This window comes from Schistocerca americana, chromosome X (genome assembly GCF_021461395.2).
Source record: "Schistocerca americana isolate TAMUIC-IGC-003095 chromosome X, iqSchAmer2.1, whole genome shotgun sequence".
NCBI classification, from domain to species: Eukaryota; Metazoa; Arthropoda; class Insecta; order Orthoptera; family Acrididae; genus Schistocerca; species Schistocerca americana.
In genome coordinates, this window is record NC_060130.1 from 353,637,854 (window position 1) to 353,664,080 (window position 26,227).

Below are 26,227 nucleotides of genomic sequence, written 5' to 3' on the forward strand. Positions count from 1 at the left end.
TCCAGACTGAAGCGCCTAGAACCGCTCGGCCACAGCGGCCGGCAAGTATAGCTCGTGATGTGTGCCCCCATCCTATCTGCTTCAACTCACTACATGGCAGCACATCCTATGTTACTGCCAAGCGGTGTGTGCAGAGGGTAGCGAATAGGAGCTCACATACATGCTTTGTGCTGTTTAAATAACTATGCACCATACAATGTGTACATTATGCAACAAATTTAATAATTTTTAAAATGGATTATGTGAAATGATGTAAAGAAATGGTCCATTCACTACATCAACATGTTGGGGGACTTTTTTTTTTTTTGTACTTTCTGCAGTAGCATATGTTCTTCCTCAGGGTTGAAGCTATCTTCATACCAAATGTCATCGAAATCGGTTCTGTGGTTTAGTCGTGGAAACGTTAATGGACAGAGTTACTTTCGCATTTGCAATATTAATATGTCGAGGAAGGTACTGACGTTGGCTGCAATTGGGCATTTAAATAACTCAGTGGCGAAATTTGTAGGTTTTTGCCAGAACAGGACTCAAACCCAGATTACCAAATTTATGCGAGTGGTCGCCTTAACCGCTTCAGCTATCCAAGCATGCTTCCCAGGTGGTCCAAATTCTCAACTTATCGCACCCTTCGAAGTAGTGCGCTGTCCATTTACCTCATTTTCTCACAGCGTTTCCAGTAACCACGCAGGAGTTATGGATTCTATTATGCATTCGCACTGAAGATATAGAGCAGTCAAGCTTACAGATATACTATACAGCGTGTTCGGAAATTTCCGTCACACAACTAGAGGACTTGCAGAGGGGAATGAGTACATAATATTTTGAATAGGAACCCATATCCGGAAACGTACCGTTTCCATTCCACAACTCTTTCAAAAATGGTTCAAAAGGCTCTGAGCACTATGGGACTTAACATCTGAAGTCATCAGTCCCCTACAACTTAGAACTACTTAAACCTAACTAGCCTAAGGAGATCACACACATCCATGCCCAAGGCAGGATTGGAACCTGCGACCGCAGCGGTCGCGCGATTCCAGACTGAAGCGCCTAGAACCACTCGGCCACACATGCCGGCGACTCTTTCAATTTATATGTTAACTCAGGATAAAGTTCAAAAGTCAAAGAGTAAACAGCTTTTCCAAAGAATAAATATGTTGCCTTAATTCGCGTAATTTTCTTCAAATCAATAAATCTCGTGTACTACACATTTTTTAAGGTAGCCTATGTTCTTCCTCAACGTTCAAGCTATTTCAGTAACAAATTTCATCAAAATCGGTTCAGAGATTTAGTTGTGAAAAGGTGACAAACAAACAAACTTCCGCATTTATAATATTAATATGGAATAATATATTTCACTTTTTCAGGAAAGATTACTTGCTATTGCCATTCTACAGTTTATATCATCTTTACTTCTGTCGCTGACAGTTATTTTTATACTATCTCTCTCAGTGTTTCATTCCTTCATCTAATTTGCGCAGCACACCTGACTTAATTCGACTACTACCCGTTGCCCTTGTTATAATTTTATTTATCTTCATTTTACAACCTCTTTTCAAAACACCTTCTTCTCCCTGAACTTTAATTTACCTTCAAATTTCTTTCTCTCGGCTTAAGATAAAGCACGCTTCACTGTAAGACAGTATATGGGCCAGCCTCGGTCGAAGCCGCGCGCCGTATTGACGAGCTGTATTCTGGGAAACCAACCAGAATGAGGGTGGTTTTAACCGGTTCTGCACTCTCGTATAGGAAATTTTCGGTTTAAAAATACAAATTTTCGGTTTAAAAATACAAAGCGCAAGTAGATAAAAGACATAAATACAGAACAAAGTTTACACGATACATTGATATATGGTGCACACAATTTTATTCCTAAACGTGGCATGCCACTGAGACCAGTCATTAGTGCTATAAGCTCTCTTACATACTGGATGGCAAGGTATTTAACTAAATCATTGGCGCTTGTAGTCGGCTACTGCAGGCATCATGTGAAGAACTTACAATTGTTTGTCTATATATCATAAAACAGCAGAGGATAGGCCAGAGGGAAGTCACGGTGAGCCTCGGCGTGATCTTCCTTTTGACGAAGATATGAGTATAAAATACATTAAAACTAATGGCTGCTCATTTCTCCCTTGAAATTTTGAGACTTTTACGCGCCTTGACGACCACATCGTTATTGTAGGGTGAAAATTATTACGGATGGCTGATGGGACACCCATGGGTTCGTCTGTCACCATCCATAGCTATATTTTTTTATGAAAGCTTCCCAAAAACGAGCTTAGAACAGTGCCCCCACCACCGTCCCTGCTTCCTCAGCAGATATGTGCACGATACATTTTTAACCTGGGTGCATAGCAGTGGGCCAACAGCCTTGCCGCAGCGGTAACACCGGTTCCCGTCAGATCACCGAAGTTACGCGTTGTCGGGCTGGGATAGCACTTGGATGGCTGACCATCCGGTCTGCCAAGCGCTTTTGACAAACGGGCTGCACTCAGCCCTTGTGAGGCGAACTGAGGAGCTACTTGATTGAGAAGTAGCTGCTCCGCTCTCGGAAACTGACATACGGCCGGGAGAGCTGTGTGCTGACCACATGTCCCTCCACATCTGCATCCAGTGACGCCTGTGGGCTGAGGATGACATGGCGGCCAGTTGGTCCCTTTGGGCATTCATGGCCTGTGCGGGAGGAGTTTAGTTTAGTTTTAGCATAGCAATGAGGTACTGCAGCAGTTCATCGAACAAACAAGCGGTAAACATTGAAACATAACATCTATGGAGGAGACAGAGAAGGATGGTAAACTGCCTTTCTTAGATGTGCTGGTCGAGTGGAAAGCAGATGGACGGCACGGTCATTCTGCGTATCGGAAACTGACACATACGGACCTACAGCGGTTGGACAAAAAATGGAAACACTGCGCGAAATGTGTGCTTCAACATAATTACAGACTCTTGCCAATACTGCAGGTTGCGCTGATGTATTTGACCACTAAAGGTACCAGTGTGATCTCCTCAGTACGTTGCAATTGTTATTCGTGGTCAGAACAGTGTTCCGTGTAGTTATGAGTGCATTATGTCGGAGCTGAGTGGATTCAAACATGGGGAAATTATTGGTGCTCTTATGGTGGATATTTCCGTAACCAAGGTAACCGAAGTGTTTGGTATTTCAAGAGGTACCGTATCGAAGATTTATACCACATATAGCGAAAGCGGAAAAACATAATCCGCTAAGGCACAATTCGGACGAAAGTGTGTGTTGAGTGATTGTGACGGACGGTAATTAAAGAGGATTGTGACCAAAATTAGACGACAACAGCTGCAAACGTCATTGCGGAACTGAATATCGCACTCGAGAACCATGGGGCACCAAAACAACATGAAGGGAGCTTCGAGACCCCAGATGGGGCATTGAAATACAAAAAAGGAAAGAAAAAGTTTCACGCACCCTGTTCCTGATGAGGACACGGATTCGGAGCACGGCTTAGGATAACCCTGATATGACCACCAATAATGTGTCAGGGGGAGCTGAAATTCCAAAACCACTCATCAGTGAGGTAAATGCCCGCAACAGGAAGACGTGGTACCGAAGCCATATAACCTGGACTGTGGAGCAATGGAAGAAAACAGTTTGGTCGGATGAGTCTTGTTTCACACTGTTTCGGACTTTTCTGGCCGATTCTACGTCCCAAGAGTGAATCATAACGAGGGTTCGGTGATGATTTGGGCAGTCATGGTATGCTATTCTACAGGCTCCATGGTTACTCTGCAAGGTCGCATTACTGACAAGGATTATGTGGCCATTTTCACTGATCAGGTCCATCCCACGGCACAGTGTCTTTTTCCACAGTGGTATGTTCCAAACCGACAGCACTCTTGTTCACACAGCTCGCATAGTCAAGGGCTGATTTTGTGAGCAAGAAGATGAGTTTTTGCATCTCCCCTGGCCACCAGTCACCTGACTTCGATGTTATGGAGTCTCTGTGGTCTACTTTGAAGAGAAGGCTGTGTGGTCGCTATCCATCTCCATCATATTTACCTAAACCTGCCACTATTTTGCGAGAAGAATGGTATAAGATTTCCTAGAAAACCTTATATTACCCGTATTTATCCATTCTGAGATGACTGAAAGCTATTTTGGATGCCCAAGGGTTCCTTGCATAATATTAGGCATGAAAATGTCTTGCATCTTTGATGTTTCTTCATTTTTGTTCAACCTCTGTATACCTGAGCGGGAGTAGCTTTCGTAATCTAGGTCAGAAAAGAGCTATGCTGAACATCCTACACACAGAGCCACGCACTATTACAAAGAAGGACCACCACTGCTCTGAGATTAATCATCTGACGATGGTGTTCAGGGGGACTGGGTATTCTGCCCATTATATCAGGTCAACGGTGTCGCGGGAACTAAGACGCCATGGCGTTTAACTAAGCCACAAGTATCAAAATAGTCCGGCTTCCATTCTGCTGAGCAACAACTAGTGATATACGCTACTGGCCATTAAAATTGCTACACCAAGAAGAAATGCAGACGATAAACGGGTATTCATTGGACAAATATATTATACTAGAACTGACATGTGATTACATTTTCACGCAATTTGGGTGCATAGATCATGAGAAATCAGTACCCAGAACAACCACCTCTGGCCGTAATAACGGCATTGATACGCCTGGGCATTGAGTCAAACAGAGCTTGGATGGTGTGTACGGGTACAGCTGCCCATGAGCTTTAACACGGTACCACAGTTCATCAAGAGTAGTGACTGGCGTATTGTGACGAACCAGTTGCTCGGCCACCATTGGTCAGACGTTTTCAATTAGTGAGAGATCTGGAGAATGTGCTCGCCAGGGCAGCAGTCGAACATTTTCTGTATCCAGAAAGGCCCGTCCAGGACCTGCAACATGCGGTCGTACATTATCCTGCTGAAATGTAGGGTTTCGCAGGGATCGAATGAAGGGTAGAGCCACGGGTCGTAACACATCTGAAATGTAACGTCCACTGTTCAAAGTGCCGTCGATGCGAACAAGAGGTGACCGAGACGTGTAACCAATGGCACCCCATACCATCACGCCGGGTGATACGCCAGTATGGCGATGACGAATACATGCTCCCAATGTGCGTTCACCGCGATGTCGCCAAACACGGATGCGACCATCATGATGCTGTAAACAGAACCTGGATTCATCCGAAAAAATGACGTTTTGCCATTCGTGCACCCAGGTTCGTCGTTGAGTACACCATCGCAGGCGCTCCTGTCTGTGATGCAGCGTCATGGGTAACCGCAGCCGTGGTCTCCGAGCTCATAATCCATGCTGCTGCAAACGTCGTCGAACTGTTCGTGCAGATGGTTGCTGTCTTGCAAACGTCCCCATCTGTTGACTCAGGGATCGAGACGTGGCTGCGCGATCCGTTACAGCCCTGCGGATAAGATGCCTGTCATCTCGACTGCTAGTGATACGAGGCCGTTGCGATCCAGCACGGCGTTTCGTATTACGCTCCTGAACCCACCGATTCCATATTCTGCTAACAGTCATTGGATCTCGACCAACGCGAGCAACAATGTCGCGATACGATACACCGTAATCGCGATAGACTACAATCCGACCTGTATCAAATCCTTAAACGAAGCATCACGACAAAGTTTGTTTGTGCTGTTTGTGTATTAGAAATCGGTTGGAAACTTTCCTCATGTCAGCACGTTGTAGGTGTCGCCACCGGCGCCAACCTTGTGTGAATGCTCTGAAAAGCTAATCATTTGGATATCACAACATCTTCTTCCTGTCGGTTAAATATCGCGTCTGTAGCACGTCATCTTCGTGGTATAGCAGTTTTAATGGCCAGTAGTGTAGGTAGGGTCATAATCAGGTAAGGAATCAGGGTAGTCTACTGGCCATCCTCGAAGATTAAAGACATGTTACGACCTGTTCAAGATAACCTCGGCTTGAGCGAGCCAGGGATTTGTAATATTCCTTGCGTATGTGACAGCAGTTGGTGGGGCAGGCTATACGACCTATTGCCGATTACTGCGTTTAAAATCAGCGTCACGTTAAATACAGGAACTTTGAAACAATCACTGAGCACAGCCTGTTAAAAATATAAGATTATGTTTAAAGATACTGGGATTCTGGCTCACATATCGAGCTATCGGGACTCTGAGATTAGAGAAGCAGTGTAAATTACATTATGTGACACAAACTTTAACAGAGACACCGGCTACGCACTTAGCCTTTAACAAAGAAATAGCACATAGAACGACACCTCGCAGTTTAACGCTAGATATATAAGTTGGAACTGTAAGCGACACTGGACAGCAAGAGCAAAAGTTATCTGTGGACGTAGAGTGCGCCATCTCAGCGTGTGCCATCTACATGACGCAATCCAAACAGTCATATGCAGTCCTGTGAGTATAAAAGTGAGAGCCTCGCCAGTTTCACGCAAAAAGCACCATATTCTCTCCTTTGTTATTTTAAATGTCTTCTATTTTATGATTAACGTTTTTCGGCTGAAGAGCAGCGTATATGCTGATGCCAGCCCGCCCCAGATGGGGCACTGAAACACAATAAAGGAAAAAAAAAGTTTCACGCACCCTGTTCCTGATGAGGACATGGATTCGGAGCATGGCTAAGGATAACCCTGATATGACCACCAATAATGTGTCAGTTTTGATACGGCCACCACTATGACCACCTATGTAGTCGTCACTTCTTGCGGGCAACCCTGATATCCCGCCGTCGGAAAGTGGTACAGACCTTCAAGTCCCAACACCACACCTTCTACTTGGAATACAACGGTGACACTGCAATGATGTTGCAAGACACGAAAATTTTACTCTGACGCGAAGTCTGTTAGACTGCTCAAAACCGGCGATGCTGCACCACAACCTATAAAAAAATTAAAACACGACAGTCAGACTTAGCCCCTAACGATGTGGATGGAGGCAATCATTGAAAGATTTCGATTTTATCCGAATTTGACGCACCTAACTAACCGAGAACTTTCATTCAGTACTTAGCAAGCAGAAATTCGCCTATTTATTTTCAGCCACTTTCAGTAAATGTATTTTAGGTCTGGAGTGCACTGGATAAAGTAAATTAATGCTTGTAAATGGAGGAAGAGGACAGCATAATATCGACAAAACATCTGCTAGAAGCGTTCTCCATCACTGAAGTCAAAATTGTCATATCAGCACCGACGTACAAGTAATACTGCATGGATGGCACACAAATGAAGATATATATACGAAATATTGGCATTAATGGCAGAAAGAGTAACTGAAATGTATAACGAGCTTCTGGGAAGACAAAATTTACTTCCAGCGTCTAAGGAAGCTGTGACCATATTGATAACCAAATAGCTACATCCTGTCAAGATAAGAGACTACCTGCTGGTCATGCTGCTAAGATCTACAAGCGCTTACCGGACAACAGAGGGATGTCAGTCACACCTCATATCCTGGGAACCTGTCCAGCTAATGTGATAGCGGTTCGGTCGATTTACGACGTTCTTATCCGCTTATAGAGACAAATGTTCAGATAATTTGTGAATCACAGGCCACGTTAGGCGTTGCTATTTAGACTATGAGTCTGTCGATGATACAATCGAACACAAATTTTTAACGGTGACCATGAACACAATGGATTTTAGCTTGGCTTTTACGCACATTTACGACAGATGCATCCACTGCACCCAAACCCAGGAAAAGACAACCCATACTCCCACACGTCAAATTTCCATTCGAAGAACGCTGCCTGCTGTCCAGCACCTCACATCATTTAGCGACAGATTCGCTATTTAGAAAGTCCTCTTGGTCTTACCGGGTCTTTCTTTTTGAGAAATTAGGCAGTTGCCCACCCATACGCAGATTATGTGGGTGTCATTGTTAACAAGGTGAGAGACTGAACCGACATTCGGAAGATCGTCCAAGGCTACAATCAAGATAGACAGACATGACTCGACAAGAACAAATCTGCAGTAATGGGAAGGAGCGGATGCGTCGTGTAAATGAACGGAAGCAGCTTGGGTCAGCACTCAGCAGCACCAGACTATGTTGTTAACTAACTGGAAGAGCAGAGCGAGTAGTTATTAAGGAAAACAAAATGAAGGCAATGGGCGGAACACAGAGAAAATTCTTCATTAATGAAATAGTCTTTACGAAATTGCAGCGATGTGCTCTCCACCCAAACTAATATCAAGAAGTATTTATGCTTGTCATATTTGGAGGGGAAAAATCTTTAAGGTACCTTACGTAATAATGGCAGCGCCATTTTACAAAGGGGGCCTGCGTTTATATGAACCAGATGCCCAACACATAGCAACCTTCTTTTGGTGAACACAAAATTCTCATGATAACGGAGGGTTCCATCACGCAGTAGTTGTTCATTATGATGCAGCCATGGGTCATGTCTCCTCCCACTGGCGCACCACAAAAATTATTCAGATTTCACCTTAGAGCACAGCAATGTTGCAGAGGAAGCGCTTTGGTCGTCCATTTCATATACTTATCATGAGATAATAAGGGCCCTTCAGCCACACCATCGAGTTATTAAACACCAAACGAGGAATTGGCAGAATGTCCGGAGGAATGTACATTCCGACGCTCCCATCGGATGTACACTTTCCAGAATGAGATTTTCACTCTGCAGCGGAGTGTGCGCTGATATGAAACTTCCTGGCAGATTAAAACTGTGTGCCCGACCGAGACTCGAACTCGGGACCTTTGCCTTTAGCGGGCAAGTGCTCTACCAACTGAGAACCGAAGCACGGCTCACGCCCGGCACTCACAGCTTTACTTCTGCCAGTACCTCGTCTCCTACCTTCCAAACTTTACAGGAGAGCTTCTGTAAAGTTTGGAAGGTAGGAGACGAGGTTTTGGATGTACACTTTGTTTGGTACGATCTCATAACCGAATCAGCAGTTACGTAGGAGAAGGGCTACACCCCAATACTGCGATAAGTGCCGAGTAATCGACCCGATGGCACATATCCACATGTGAAGAACAATGGTCGATCCGAAACTGGACAAGGAAAAAGCGAGTCCTCACTACCAGGACTATGCTGAACTTCATACCGGCGTACACTGACGAGTCACAACATTATGACAGCTACCCACAGCAAGATTTATTGTCACCAGGTGAGTCTGCGGGCCCGTGGCACCGTAAGAGAAGTATACATAGCAGCGGACCAGACATGAGTGGAGAATCATTCAAGCGACGATACGGGCTCCAAATGGGGAAAACCACCGGAACAAGCGACTTTGGCATTGGGCAGACTGTTAACGCCCAGCACCTGGGAACGAGTATTTCGGAAACGATTAAGCTAGTTGGCTGTTCTGCAGCGGACGACCCCTACACATTCGTGGTTGACCCAACACAGCGACATTATAATTGCAGTGGGTATAGGATCATCGACATTGGACCGCGGATCAAAGGAGACGTGTCACCTGGTTGAATGAAAATAGGGTACGGCAGACTCGTAGGAGTGACTTTGAGACTGGGTCGGTAGAAACGTCACGTAAAAAGAAAAGAGTCAGCATTCACTGAGAGTCTTAGGCCAATTGCGACAGGAAAACCTAGGGTAGAGTACCAGGCCACAAGCATCGTGAAACCTAGCGTGAAGCTTAGCCGGATGACGGCGAACATAGTGGTCTTCTGTAGAGATTTTGATGGCAACGATGTTTTGCTTATTGTAGGAGGAGCAGGAAACCGCCTGACTAACAACTTACAGTATAGCATCAAAGGTGCTCCAAAATAAGAGCAGCAACAACACGCACTCTTGTGGGGTTTGTCGAAATATGGTAGCGACATGATCAGCCGTGCTTTAACACGGCTTTAGCCGTGTGAACAAATGTGAGCGTGCTGATTTTTATTGAAATACAGTCTAATATCTGTGCCGTACTTGTTGTTGCGATTGGGAGATGGGGAAACACCAATCAGGGCCTGCGCCTATATAGGAGGACGTAGAAAAGATTAGCTGAGCATCCTGCGGGGGGCCACAAGCACACAAGACAAAATCCCTGTGATTGCCAGAGTGTCATATGTTTTTTAGTTTTAAGTCGGGTTATACACTCACAGACTTCAAAGAAATTAGAACAGAACAGGACCATAATATATGTAACAGTTTCCAGAAAAATAAAATTAATTTGTTTCATCAGAACATTACAGGGTAGAGAAACAAAACAGATAAGCTTATTGTATGCCTAGAAGATGTGGGAAATTCTGAAGGGATAGATGTTCTGTGCCTATCTGAACACCATGTAATCAGTTTCGTGTAGAGTAAACATGGAAAAAGGAGGATTTGCAACATATGTAAAAGTTAGGCACAAAGTCGGATATATTGAAACAAATAGATTTTGGGTTGATCAGAACCTAGAAGCATGTGTTCGTGAGTTGTTATTTCAGAATACTTCTCTGATAATGACAACAGTCTACAGATCCCCTCTAGGAAACTTTCAGCTGTTTATGAGAAATCTAGCTGCATTAGTGGGCTACCTGTCAGACAAGAAGGAACAGTTAGTAGTTTGTGTAGATTTCAATGTAGATTTCTCTAAAGATACGGGCAGGAACAATAAACTAGAATGATTATTTGGGTGTTTCAGTCTAATTTCAGTTGTCAATTTTCCAACTCATGTGCAGCAAAATAGTAAGACGCTGATGCACACAGTTCTCAGGATGAAACAATTAATGTATAACCAATTGCTAATGGGCTATCTGACCACGATGCACAATTAATGGCAATTAACAGCATCTTACATCCCAGAGGCAGGTTCATATCAAGTAGTGAGGCTTCTTAATGGGAACAGGATACAATGTTTTAAAACTAAGCTAAAAGGGGTGATAGAGATTCTGATGTTGACTTAAATATATTTCATAGAGTAAACATGTGACAGTATTCAGGAGTTGCTTTCCTAAATAATTATCCAAAAGATCCATCAAATAGAAAACAAGTAAATCATGAATAACTAATGGAATTAAAAATATCATGTAAGAAGAAGGGGGATATTTATGTAAACATCAGAGTAATTCAAGACCCTACATTACTTGAATGCTACAAAAAATACTGTAATATTTTAAGGAAAGCCATTAAAATGTGCAGAAATGTGCATGCCCTGACAGAAATAAATAATTCTGACAATCAGATTTAAACTATATGGGACGTTGTCAAATGGGAGACAAAACAGCCAAACAGTGTACAAGATTCCATAACAATTAAACTAAATGCCAATGCTGTGACTGATAATTCAAAAGTTTGAAGTACTTTTAACAATCACTTTCTAACCATAGAAGCAAATATAGGATTAGATGGTTCAGTTGAAGAAGCAAGAGAATATATTGAAAATGTCATTCCACAAAACTTTATGCAACAAGAAGTAGCACCAACATCATTCACAGAAATTAATATAATTATAAAAATTATAAAGATCAAAAGTTCTTGTGGAGTTGATGGAATTTCAAACAGAATTCTGAAAAGTTGTTGTAGTTTTAAACCACTTCGTAAGAAAGATGACAAGACAGACTTAAACAATTAACGTCCAATGTCCTTACTGACATCTTTTTCCAAAATATTCGAAAAAGTAGTTTCCTCAAGAGTAGTCTCACACTTATGTGGAAGAAATTTACTTAGCATATCACAGTTTGGATTCCAAAATGGTTGCTCGACTGAGAATGCTGTTTATACATTCGCTCATCAAATACTACAACTCTTAAATAATAATAAATCGCCAATTGGTATTTTTTGTGATCTCTCCAAGTCCTTGGATTGTGTAGATAACTCTTAGAAAACCCAAATTTTATGGAATTGGATTTTCACACAGCTGGTTTGAATCATACTTGACAAATACAATGGAAAATTTTGTGCTGAATAATTTAGACAATGTCGGAAAGAAAGAAAATTTTAGTAACTGGGGTAAAATCAGGGTTCAATTTTTGGTCCACTTCTATTCCTTTTATACGTGAATGATCTTTCACTTAACATTCAAGCAAAATTGCTACCTTCTGCAGACTAGTGCTATAATAAATCCCATTAGAGAGAAAGTAACTAAATAGTTAGTCAATGATATTTTCCAAAGAATTATTAAGTGGTTCTCTGAAAACCAACTCTCCATAAATTTGGAAATCCACTCTACATTCAGTTCTGTACAAAAAATAGTCATGCCAACAACTGATGTACAACATGAGCAGGAGTCAATAAGTAGGGTAGAATGCTACAAATTTTTGGGTGTATATATTGATTAAAACATGAAGTGGAAGAAGCACAGCACTGAGATTCTCAAACAATTAAGTTCAGCTACTTTCGCTCTTCGTTTAACTGCTAACCCTGGAAATTTTGCTAGCGAAAATGCATCACAATTTTAGAAGAACAGTGATGTACATATCTACAACATTAGAGGGAAAAATTACCTTTAGTACCCATTGCTAAAGCTGTCATTGACTCAAAGAAGATTCAGTGTGCAGCAATAAAAATTTTTCATTATTTGCCCAAAAACATAAAATGTTTGAAGGGTAGTGATGCAAGTTTTGAATCTAATTTAAAATCATTGTTCCTGGACAACTACCTATGTTCCATTGACGAACTGCTACTTAAAAACTGGTATCCAGAAGAAAAACTAGTTTTAAAAAACGTGTAGTTGCATTAGTAGGAATAAAATAATAATATATTTATTAATGTTGACATTAATCATGTACGCATATCCTATAAACTGACCCGTTCGACGTCATTTCGATAAAAGAATCGTTCAAATGATGTATGGAACACGTAACTAACTATTTCTTGCTATATACCAGGTCCGATGGTCATGCCTGGATACACTGTGATCCAGGTGAACGATTGCTCGAAGCATGCACTGCACCATGGACGCAGGCTGGTGGGGGCAGTATTATGGTATGAAGACATTCGTCTGCCTTGCATGGTACCTGTGGTAATAATCGGAGGTACCATGACAACTGTGGACTATGTGAACATTACTGTGGATCACCTGCATCCCTTCATGCTTGATGTCTTCCACAACAGTGATGTTATCTACCGGCAGGATACCTATCTGTGTCACAAGGTCAGATACGTGCTACTGTGGTTTATGACTACGAAGTCACTTTGATGACTCGGCCGTCAAATTCGCCTGGTCTGAACCCAGTGGGCCGCCCTCGGGAGACAGCTCCGCTTCCACAAACCACCGGCTCGTAATTTACTAGAACTGCATGACCTCTGCATAATATCTGGTGCCACATAGCTTTAGAAACCAACCAGAGACTTGGCAAGTCCATGCCACGCATAATCGCTACTGCACTGCTCTGTAAATGCACACCAACACGCTATTAATCAAGTGGTCATAACATTCTGCCTCATCAATGTACGTTCTTTGATAACCGACTAGAGATGATTTCATGTAGCAAAAATAATAGTTATACACGGATTCTTGGACATTTTGTTACCGACACACTACACATAAAGTATTCGGGCTTGAGAGAGTGGCCCTATTATCTGCTCCAACAACAATGAATAGTACAAAATAACGTCGGCCAGAAACCAGGGAAAACATTGCAGGGATAGTAGAAATTGGAGCACCTGGAATGTAATGTGATCAATGGCATCGGCTTCTGTTCACCGAAGAGTACAGGATTTGTCTACCAGATGATGATCGTAATAGAAGAGTGAGAAGGCGGCCAAGTGCCAATGCAAGTCTCACGCACACAGTGCCACAGGTTTAGCTGGGAAGTAGGTCAGTCATGTTTTGGGCCGGTATCATGTACCAATATCGAAAGCCATTCGTCGCTATCGAGGGTAATTGGGGGATGTGCACTATCCGAACATCCTACTTCAACCTATTGTCTAGTCCTACAGTCAACATTTAAGCAATGGGTTCTTCTTTCAAGTCGATAACGCACGGTAAGGCCGCACCACCTAGTTTGAGACAGGAATTAAAAGAATCGAATGGCGTGTGGTATGTGATGACATGAACCCGACTGAGCATGCTTAGAACCAGCTGAAACTTGGAATGTTTCGTCGCAGGAACCCTACTCTAACTCTGGATGACTACAGAAGGGTTACCGTCGGAACGTGGGACAAGTTTGAACATCTACGTCTCAACTCTTTGTGAACAACACGCCAAGATAACTCCAAGTATGTTGCTATGCACAAGGTGTAACAACACGGTAATGCTACTCAGTAGTACATTTTGATTTCACAGATTTTCAAAGATGTTGTTGTTATGATTTTATTCCATGGTAAAGGAATTTCTTTGGTATCATATGGCTCAATATTTTATTCCCAGCTCTTTTTAAATATAAACCCATACACGTTCGCAGTTTTGCAAGTGGTGCTAAATTTTTTTGACAAATTAAAAACTGAAACACACAACGTTAATATTTCACAATAATTCTTACTTCTATATTTTGTTGCGAATCCGCATTCGGGTTTCTAGGCCATCACCAGACAACTTAAGACTGAACAGACAGTCCACACTACATCAGCGAGAGCAAGCACAATGATTGCTAGTTCCAAAGACGTGAGACGATTTGAAGATTATTCATCGACACAAAAAGCACAAATTGCCAAGCTTCAATTTGACATGGGTACAAAACGAGAAATATTATTTAATTATGTACTGAATGTTTTAGACCCTAAATATTCAAGTATAAATCCCAAAACCCCCCCGATTGTCAGGCTTTAACATATCGGTATTATAAAAATTTTAATTTGTATCTGACGATCAGTCGGTGTCGGTTTAGGGTTTTATACTTGTACCTTTGTTTCAAAACATTCAGTAATTCAGTAAATAATATGTATTGTTTTATTCTCATGTCACATTCAAGCACTGCAATTTGTGTTTTTCGTATAGATGCTTAATCTTTGAATCGTCATATACCTTTGGAAATAAGTCTCTACAGCTAGAAGCTCTTGCTGATGATGTCGTCCTAGAAGAACGAAAGCTGAGTCATTACAAAATATTCACAAATACAAAAATATGGAATAAATATTGTTGTGAAATATTAACATTGTGTGTCTCAGTTTAAAGTATGTCTACCTTCCTCGAACTACAACGGAACATTACGTAATTTTTTTAAACAGTTTATAATATCACGTGAGTAACAGTTCCATACTTACGAAAGTGAAAGGAAGACAGCCCTCATTGTTGTATGTCCTATCCAATGTCTGAATTAAGACATTTCTCTGTTATCTGTCCTCGAATTTTTATGCAAAATAACTGAGCAAATTTGGGGTTTAATGTTGTGTTGGCAGCGAGGTCATTAGAAGCGGACTGGGAAGGGATGTGGAAGGAAATTGGCTGCGTCATTTTCCATATACTCACTCCAGCCTTTCCCTAAATAAATTTAGGGAAACGACGGATAATCTATACCTGGATGGCCATGCGGGTATTTTAACCACCATCCTCCAGAACGCGAGTCCAGAATCTACCCACTGCTCCATCAAGCTCGGTTTACGAAGTGTCAAGTGTGTATCTGTAGCGTGTTAGTGACTCGTAGCGCATTAAATGTGTGTGTGTGGGGGGGGGGGGGGGGGGGGGTATGGCATATCGCGTTAGGAGGGTGGGGGAAGAGACTGTAACAAACTGCGACCCCTTAGAACCAAGCCATGGATCCGCTACTAAGTGTGTGATGTAGTGTTTCTGTCGAAGATGTTTAGAGGAGAAAGAGGGTGAGACATGGTACCATCACATACTCAACTCTTCTCGAATATCACAATGGAAGCCGCTGAATTGAACGTCCCCCTCTGACGCACGGATAACCATCTACAGCGTCACCTAGCCTCATTCCATGAGATACTGCGGAGAGATTTAGAACTCAATGGACTGCACTTCTGCAAAGTCTGGTCACCAGGAACTGCATTCCACCACCTCTGCTTCTGTTGCAGGCCAGATATTGGCGTTGAAATGATCTTCCAGCTCCAGAATTCTAATCAGCTTCCTACGACCAGCGTCGCCGCTGAAGTGAATTTGTTTGAGGCAGATATTGTACAACTCAACTAATATCTCCCACCTTGGCGAAGAATTTCACCGCCGACGGAGGCATAAACTTCCACGTGGCGCATCACTCAGCCCATGTTCTTTATAAGTTTGTAAAGTTTTCTTACAAATTTGTGTGTGCGTGTGCCGGCTGAAGTGGCCGAGCGGTTCTAGGCGCTACAGTCTGGAACCACGTGACCGCTACGGTCGCAGGTTCGAATCCTCCCTCGGGCATGGATGTGTGTGATGTCCTTAGGTTTAAGTAGTTCAAAGTTCTAGGGGACTGATGACCTCAGAAGTTAAGTCCCATAGTGCTCAGAGCCATTTGAACCATTTGTGTGTGTGTGTGTGTGTGTGTGTGTGTGTGTTAAAATGTTGTAGATTTTGTCGTCTGATCTACGTGAAAGGCGACCGTAGAGTCGCGGCGTGCGGCAGAGATTACAGCTACAGAGTATCTGGGTTCTACAAGATCACGCCACATTGCAAGGCATCCCAGATATGCTCAATAATGTTCATATCTGGGACGTTTGGTGGCTAGCGGAAGTGTTTAAACTCAGAAAAGTGTTCCTGGGACCACTCTGTAGCAATTTTGGTCGTGTGGGGTGTCACATTGTCCTGCTGGAATTATCCTAGTCCGTCGGAATGCACACTGAACGTGAATGGATACAGGTGATCAGAGAGGATGCTTACGTACGTGTCATCTGCCAGAGTCGTATCTAGACGTATCAGGGGTCCCATATCACTCCAACTGCACACTGCACACGCCCCACACCATTACAGAGCCTCCACCAGCTCCCCTGCTGATATGCAGGGTCCATGGATTTATGAGGTTTTCTCCATACCCGTACACATCCATCCGCTCCATACAATTTGAAACGAGATTCATCCGACCAGGCAACATGTTTCCAGTCATCAATAGTCCAATGTCGGTGTTGACGGGCCCAGGCGAGGCGTAAAGCTTTGTGTCGTGCAGCCATCAAGGGGACACGAGTAGTCCTTCTGCCTCGAAAGCCCATATCGATGATGTTTCGTTGAATGGTTCGCACGCTGACCTTGCTGATGACCACTCATTAAAATCGACAGCAATTTTCGGAAGGGTTGCACTTTTGTCAGGTTGAACGATTCTCTTCAGTCGTCGTTGGTCGCGTTCTTGCAGGACCTTTCCCGGCCGCAGCATTGTCGGATGTTTCATGTTTTACCGGATTCCTAATATTCACGGTACTCTCGTGAAATGGTCGTGGGGGAAAATCCCCACTTCATCGCTATCTCGGAGATGCTGTGTCCAAACGCTCGTGAGCCGACTATAACACCACGTTCAAACTCACATCTTGATACCCTGCCGTTGTAGCAGCAGTAACCGATCTAACAACTGCACCAGACACTTGTTGTCTGATATAGGCGTTGCCGACCGCCGACCGCAGGCGTATTCTGCCAGTTTAATATATAACGAGTGTTGTGTGATTAAATATTTAAACATTATTAGGGTGGCGGAAAGTGATTAAGATTTGCGTCCCATTTACAGTTCACATAGGCTAGTTTAAAAGTGGCGATGACACTCAGGTTTTTTGTTTGCTTTTTTTAAAATTATTATTACGTTTCCGCTTAGCGAGATTTTATTTAGTTAGCACACGCGTAACAAAATATGCTGATTTGTACCTGTACACGAATTAAGAACAGGCAATAAAAACAGAGTATTTTTGTTGTAAACAATATAAAAACGAGTTCAAATGGCTCTGAGCACTATGGGACTTAACATCTGAAGTCATCAGTCCCCTAGAACTTAGAACTACTTAAAACTATCTAACCTAAAGACCTGACGCACATCCATGCCCGAGGCAGGATTCCAACCTGCGACCGTAGCAGTCGAGTAAAAACGAGCCCCGAGTATCATTTACCACAGAATTTTTATGAAATGATAGTTGAAAGCGAAGTTCGATCTTCAACCAGACGATTAATTTGTATTTATAGCAAAGTATTAAATAGAAGCACCGTATACGTTATGAAAAAGGTTGCCATTGTATCGAAGTAAAGTTCAGAGATATTAACCCTCTAACAAACTGATTTAATAATTTATATTTATTAATTTGTAACGAGAGGAAAGACATTACAAATCTAAGAAAAGGAAAAGATAGTTTACGCTTTATGGAAGATAATTATTTTTAAAAGAAAGAAATTTCATTTAGTTCAGGTAGGCTGAGATGTTTGAGAAATAGTTAGGACGCTATAATTCGATTTAATCAATAATCTTAGCGAGACGCTACGCATAGACGTTATCGTTGACAAGCAACGACTTAAAGATAAAATTACGTCTTTGGAAGTTGAATGTATACTTAATTTTACGTAAAAGTATTAATGTCCACATTGATTGGATGTGTTCACATGATACTTTGAGGCTTTGGTAGGATAAACATTTAAGTGGAATCAGTGGGTCAGACAGCCCATATTAATAAATATTCCACTTAAATGTTTTTCCTGCCAAAGCCTCAAACTCTACAAGTTCTAGAAGTTTGTAAGGGGAATTTCCGAACACTATGTATGATTAAGATGTGGCGATTTAGCTGGCCAGTCCAGCTGCGATAGGGTGCCTGAGTACTTTTCAATCCAGTAACGTAATCCTGCAACCCTCTGAACAAGGCTGTTGTTATCTTGGAGGGTGGGTGTGTCCACAGCATACTCATCATGAAAACGTAGCAGAAAATGAAACACTTGGACACCGAGTATGTTGAAATTAACATTCCGGTTCATGTTCACGGCAACTTGAATGAGTGGGCCCAAGTCGAGGTACGAAAACGACCTACAAATCATAACAGAACCCTCCATACAGGGTGGGTGAAATGCCTCATTGGGCCGCTGATGCACCATTTAGAAGCACGTATCATCGGATTCGTTTGATCAGACTTCAAGCCTCCAGTTGGTTACTGCCCAGTTTCTGTGTTGTTTGGCCCACTGCAGGCATGCAGTTTGATCACATCTCTGAGAAATAGCCTATTGTGAGGTACCCGACTCCAAATGCCCATCGCGTGTAGCAGGTGGTTATGATTAAAGTGCAGCTACTCGCAGATGCCCAGTGTGGGCTGTAATTATCGTATGACAGCGAAATTTGGTAGATATTCTAATGACTTAATGTGGAACCGATTTACGCTGGAAAAAAATTAGTCCAATTTTGGCCACCACGTGCAAATCTGGCGCTGTGAATGCAACAAAAATGTATATAAATCTATATCTACATGGATACTCTGCAAATCACATTTAAGTGTCTGACAGAGGGTTCATCGAACCACCTTCGCAATTCTCTATTATTCCAATCTCGTATAGCGCGCGGAAAGAACAAACACCTGTATCTTTCAGTACGAGCTCTGATTTCCTTTATTTTATCATGGTGATCGTTTCCCCCTATGTAGGTCGGGGTCAACAAAACATTTTCGCATTCGGAGGACAAAGTTGGTGATTGGAATTTTGTGAGAATATTCCTCCGCAACGAAAGACGCCTTTGTTTTAATGATATACATCCCAGATCCTGTATCATTTCAGTGACACTCTCTCCCCTATTTCGTGATAATACAAAACGTGCTGCCCTTCTTTGAACTTTTCGGATGTACTCTGTCAATCCTATATGGTAAGGATCCCACACTGCGGAGCAGTATTCTAAAAGAGGTCGGACAAGCGTAGTGTAGGCAGTCTCCTTAGTAGATCTGTTACATTTTCTAAGCGTCCTGCCAATAAAACGCAGTCTTTGGTTAGTCTTCCCCACAACATTTTCTTTATGTTCCTTCCAATTTAAGTTGTTCGTACTTGTAATTCCTAGGTATTTAGTTGAATTTACGGCCTTTAGATTTGAATGATTTATCGCGTAACCAAAGTTTGACGGGTTCCTTTTAGCGCTCGTGTGGGTGATCTCACATTTTTCGTTATGTAGGATCAATTGCCAATTTTCGCAGAATACAGATATCTTTTCTAAATCGTTTTGCAATATGTTTTGATCTTCTGATGACTTAACTAGTCGATAAACGACAGCGTCATCTGCAAACAACCTGAAACAGCTGCTCAGATTGTCTCCCTAATCGTTTATACAGATAAGGAACAACAAAGGGCCTATAACACTACCTCGGGGAACGCAAGAAATCATTTCTGTTTCATTGGATGACTTTCCGTCAGTTACTACGCACATCTCTGACAGGAAATCACGAATCCAGTCACATAACTGAGACGATATTCCATAAGCACGCAATTTCACTACAAGTCGCTTGTGTGATACAGTGTCAAAAGCCTTCCGAAATCTAGAAATACGGAATCAATTTGAAATCCCTTGCCAATTGCACTCAACACTTCGTGCGAGTAAAGAGCTATTTGTGTTTCACAAGAAAGATGTTTTCTGAATCCGTGTTGACTGTTTGTCAACAGACAGTTTTCTTCGAGGTTAATCATAATGTTTGAACACAATATATGTTTCAAAATGCTGCTACATATCGACGTTAATGATATGCATCTGTAATTTAGTGGATTACTTCCACTACCTTTCTTGAATATTGGTGTGACCTGTGCAACGTTCGGAACCGCGCGACTGCTACGGTCGCAGGTTCGAATCCTGCCTCGGGCATGGATGTGTGTGATGTCCTTAGGTTGGTTAGGTTTAAGTAGTTCTAAGTTCTAGGGGACTGATGACCACAGATGTTAAGTCCCATAGTGCTCAGAGCCATTTTTGTGCAACGTTCCAGTCTTTGGGTACGGATCTTTCGTAGAACGAACGGTTGTATATGATTGTTAAGTATGGGCCTATTGCATCACCATACTCTGATATCAGCCTAATTCGTATACAGTGTGGACCAGAAGATGTGCTTTTATTAAGTGGTTTAAGTTGCTTCACTACTCCGAGGAGATCTACTTCTACGTTACTCATGTTGGCAGCTGTTCTTGATTCGAATTCTGGAATATTTACTTCGTCTTTTTTTGTGAAGGCATTTCGGAAGGCTGTGTTTAGTAACTCTGCTTTGGCAGCGCTGTCTTCGATAGTATCTCTATCGCGGAGAGAAGGCATTGATTGTGTCTTGCCGCTAGCATACTTCACATACGATCAGAATCTCTATGGATTTTCTGCCAGGTTTCGAAACAAAGTTTCGTTGCGAAAACTATTATAAGCATCTCGCACTGAAGTCCGCACTAAAATTTCGAGCTTCTGTAAAAGATCGCCAGTCTTGGAGATTTTGGGTCTGTTTAAATTTAGCATGTCTTTTTTTCGTTGTTTCTGTAACAGTATTCTGACCCGTTTTGTGTACCAAGGAGAATCAGCTCCGTCGTTTGTTAATTTATTTGGTATAAATCTCTCAATTGCTGCCGATACTATTTCTTTGAATTCAAGCCACATCTGGTCTGTTCCTATGTATTCCTATTTCCTTATGTAATGGATTAGGAACGAGACGTGGGAAGAAAATTTCAAACAAGGGAGAAACCCATAATGTCAATTTTATTATTAGCACATCTCAAAATATGGTAGAAAACCCAAAGAGATTCTGGTCGTATGTAAAGTACACCAGTGGCAAAAAAAACGGTCAATACCGTCACTGCGCGATAGCGATGGAAATGTTACCGATGATGGTGCCACTAAAGCGGAGTTACTAAAAACAGTTTTCTGTAATTCCTTTACGAAGGAAGACGAAGTAAATATTCCAGAATTCGAAACCAGAACAGCTGTTAGCATGAGTAACATAAAAGTAGATATCTTAGGTGTTGCGAAACAACCCAAATCACTTAAGAAAGGCAAATCTTCCGGTCCAGATGGTATTCCAATCAGTTTCCTCTCAGAGTATGCATACACAGTAGCGCCTTTCTTAGCAATCATATACAACCGCTCACTTGACGAAAGGTCTGTTCCTAAAAACTGGAGAGTAGCACTGGTTACACCAATATTCAAGAAAGGAAATAGGAGTACCCCATTGAATTACAGACCCATATCACTGACCTCAATTTGCAGTAGGATTTTGGAGCATATACTGTACTCGAACATTATGAATCACCATGAAGAAGATGACTTACTGATACATAACCAACACGGATTCAGAAAATATCGTTCTTGTGCAATACAGTTAGCTCTTTATTCCCATGAAGTAATGAGTGCTGTTGACAGGGGATCTCAGATCGATTCCGTGTTCCTGGATTTCCGGAGGGCTTTTGATACCGTTCCTCACAAGCGACTATTAATCAAATTGCGTGCATATGGAGTGTCGTCTCAGTTGTGTGACTGGATTCGTGATTTCCTCTCAGAGAGGTCACAATTCGTAGTGATAGATGGTAAATCATAGAGTAGAACAGAAGTGATATCTGGCGTTCCGCAAGGTAGTGTTATAGGCCCTCCGCTGTTCCTGATTTATATTAATGATCTAGGTGATAATCTGAGCAGCCCCCTTAGATTGTTTGCAGATGACGCTGTAATTTACCGTCTAGTAAAATCATCAGACGATCAATTCCAATTACAAAATGATCTAGAGAGAATTTCTGTATGGTGCAAAAAGTGGCAATTGGCACTAAACAAAGAAAAGCGCGAGGTCATCCACATGGGTACCAAAAGAAATCCGATAAATTTTGGATACACGATAATCGCATAAATCTAAGGGCTGTCAATTCGACTAAATACCTAGGAATTACTATTACGAGCAACTTAAATTGGAAAGACCACATAGATAATATTGTGGGGAAGGCGAAACAAAGACTGCGTTTGTTGGCAGAACACTTAGAAGGTGTGACAAACCCACTAAAGAGACAGCCTACATTACACTTGTTCGTCCTCTGCTGGAATATTGCTGCTCGGTATGGGATCCTTACCAGGTAGGATTGACGGAGGACATCGAAAAAGTCCAAAGAAGGGCAGCTCGTTTCATGTTATACCGCATTGGGGGGGGGGGGGGGGGAGGGGGAGGGTGTCACTGATATGATACACGAGTTGTGGTGGCAGTCACTGAAACAAAGGCGGTTTTCTTTGCGGCGAGATCTATTTACGAAATTTCAATCACCTACTTTCTCTTCCGAATGCGTAAATATTTTGTTGACACCCACCTACGTAGGGAGACATGATCATCATAATAAAATAAGAGAAATCAGAGCTCGAACGGAAAGATTTAGGTGTTCCTTTTTCCCACGCGCCATTCGAGAGTGGAATCGTAGAGAAGTAGTATGAAAATGGTTCAATGAATCCTCTGCCAGGCACTTAAGTGTGTATTGCAGAGTAACCATGTAGAGGTAGATGTAGAACCGCTGTTAACACAATTTGTTCAATATGAGCACTGGAGACGTGTACGAGATTTTGTACAGACCAGATTTGCATCTGGTGGCCAAAATTGGAACCATTTTTTTTTTTCAGCGTAAATCCGTTCCACGTTAACGCATTAGCACATCTACCAAGTTTCGCTGCCATACGATAATTACAGCCCACACCGGACCTCTGTGAGTAGCTCCACTTTAATTATAACAACCCGGTTGTTGCCGTCGCTATGTTCAGTCGGATACTGATTGAGATGGACTGGAAGCAGCAATTCCTGTCGGGTCTGAAACCGATTGCCACTGGCAAGATGTGACACTCGTCTCCAGTGTCTGTCAGTTAGGATTTTGTCACGACCACTGTTCTTACGCAGTGTTGCATGGTTGGGAGTGGTACGCCATTCCTTGTACAGATGGTGGACAGACCTCGTTGATACATCAATAAATGGCGTAACTTTATTCACGGTGTGGCCATGGGTACACCCAAACACGATAGCTCCTTTCTGCCATTCCGTCTCGTCTTCTCGTCGATCCATCTTACCGAGCGGATTCCATACAGCCGTCTGACAGTACATACTTTACTAAAATGACATAACGTCAGAGATAGAGGGGCACTCGACCGTCCGATGCCAGTTCTACACCACCTAGAGCGCTTCATAGCAACCAGTGAACTCTTTTAAGGCGGTGACTAAGCTTACCAGTTTATCAATAACTTCTACCGACCGGAAGTTGTTGGAGGTGAAAATTTTGTGTATGAAAAGTACTTAGGCAAGCTATGAAGGCGAGTTGTTCACATCACAATACGAAATAAAATCGCACGTAAAAATATGGCTGGAAGTACCGCGTCTTTGATTTATTGTTGAAACAGCATTGTACAACCGTACGTTATTTGTTTACTGCTGACAGATCATTAAAAAAATGTTTCCAGTGTCATCGACCTATATAAACTAATAGAAAACGTCCAGTGTGTAATACATATGCTGTGCCTGAAATTTAACACGAAAGAGTAAAACGAAATTACTGATTATCTTCTGTAATGTACGATGTTGGCATTATGACAGGGTACTATTTAAAAATTCCTCAAATGAAAAGGCTTTATCCAACTACTCCGTGTTATAGTTCCCAGATTTCCTTCTAACCACTAATAATTAATCCTATGTAGTGCTTTAATCTATCTATTACGCAAAAAGGCCTATTTTGCAAATTCTTGTTCAGAAATATGTCATTCGTACCTACTAACCAAGTTAGTTTTTTTACATGCTTGCCATATGTTTCTGTATGAAAACAGCCACAGATGAGTGTTCGTAGCAGTATCTATTTTCTTTTGGATAATACGATGCTTTATGATATTTTGGTTTCGGTTACAGGGCGAATGGTTGTGGGGTTCCCGTTTCGGCATGGTTAATAAATTTCCGTTTTATTTGGGCTTGTTTTTTACTATTGCCATCATAACAAATATTCTCTCCTGACTGCGTTAGAAGTCTTGGACTCGTCGTGATGAATTCCGTATCGGGAGATGACCTCCCTAATTTTTTCCCCTCCTACAAATGGAGGGAGGTTTCCACATTATATAATACCCAGCTTGGAAATGTTTCGTCTGTAATGTGAAAGCCGCCTTTATAAACGCTCCTGCAGAATGACAAGCTTTAGGCAAACGTACGCCCCATTGTATAGTTGCAGAAACACGATTTTAAACTCCGCCTAATGAGACTAGTGGAGGCGAAAAGATTTGTTTTGGCTTCCTAAAAATAAAATCAAAGAGAATCATTTCAGAAAGATTTGTGAGTTGAAATAGTATAAGATGAGCCATGATTCGTACATATAGTACCTACGAAAATATTAAGCCTCTGGAACAACAAGCAGAACCTTCATGGTAGAGTACTAGTGAGTGCCTGACCCCAATCTAATCTAATCTTTCTTCCTGATTCCGAATAAATTTACCGGTAAGTAGAGCGGCAACATTTGGGTAGTATGGCTGTTGAATCCGTCATGCGAACAATGTAACGGGCTTTTACTTTTGAAACCATGTCCATAATAAGAAAGCATTGTTCATAGTGACTATCACACGAGTTTAAACACTAACGTGTCACGGATAACTACACAAAAATGATGAGGTATTTTAAATTTAAATAGAAACACAAAGAATTACTAAATTCGCATATGGTAATGGCTTTTAGTCAACATATGGTATGCTGTAATTACTGAAAACTGGCTGAACAAAGCTGTCGAGCTAATGCAGATGTGGCACGATTACTTACAATTCTGACATTCTTTCTATGTGAGTTTATACGTTTCCTGTTATTTACAGTTGACAGGCAGCACACAGAGGATGATTACAGAATCTGTAGACTGATATTACGGCTACAAAAATCAATTATTTAAAAATTTACACACATGGTGGTTTATTCGATACACTGTGTCAGTGAATGTAATTATAGAGATTTAGGTTATTACACTAACACATATGTTTGTTGACATTTCTAACTTCTTGAAGTTGAGCTTCAATAAAAGCTGGGACCGAGTTACGGAAATACACATCGCATTAAATTCTAGCTTCAATAACTACAGGAGAAAACTCCAGACCGAACAAGTGAGGATTAGACGTGGAAAGATTTTTGCCAAAGCGTAGGTTTTACCTCACCGTCGCAGCAATTGCGTCACTATTATTTCGAAGAGCAGATGACTCACCTGTTTGCATATCTCCAAATCCTGCTCGTATATGCTGCCCACAGCGAAGACAATGCAGCAAGTAACGAAGACGAACAGAATACTGCGCAACACCGACATGCTTGCGGACCGCAGCACGTCTGGCATAGACCGCCGCTGCGCGCCCGCGCCTGCTAATCGATCGACACTCTCGCGGATAGCGAGAAGCGTTCACCGCCGCCGTGCATGCGACGCAACTTATTAAAGCACGGCTTCGTAGCAATGCCCAGGAGAGCTCGCTTCCGCGGTACGGTGCCACTCATCCAGGAAGAAGGCGTGCTTAGGAACGCAACTGTCACCAAGGTGGGTAACTTCTCAATACGT

At 42.2% G+C, this 26,227-nt stretch overlaps 2 protein-coding genes across 2 annotated transcripts in view; one reads left to right on the top strand and one right to left on the bottom strand.

Annotated features, from left to right (window-relative positions):
* Positions 1–26,023, bottom strand: part of LOC124556568 (endosome/lysosome-associated apoptosis and autophagy regulator family member 2-like) — a 240,393-nt gene extending 214,370 nt beyond the window's left edge. Inside the window, exon 1 of the mRNA XM_047130523.1 lies at positions 25,886–26,023. Within this exon, the coding sequence (XP_046986479.1) occupies positions 25,886–26,011 (126 nt within the window). The 5' untranslated portion in view covers positions 26,012–26,023. The remainder of the gene's footprint in view (positions 1–25,885) is intronic.
* LOC124556569 overlaps positions 25,959–26,227 on the top strand; it is a 73,889-nt gene continuing 73,620 nt past the window's right edge. Inside the window, exon 1 of the mRNA XM_047130524.1 lies at positions 25,959–26,206. Coding sequence (XP_046986480.1) covers positions 26,090–26,206 — 117 coding nt within the window. The 5' untranslated portion in view covers positions 25,959–26,089. The remainder of the gene's footprint in view (positions 26,207–26,227) is intronic.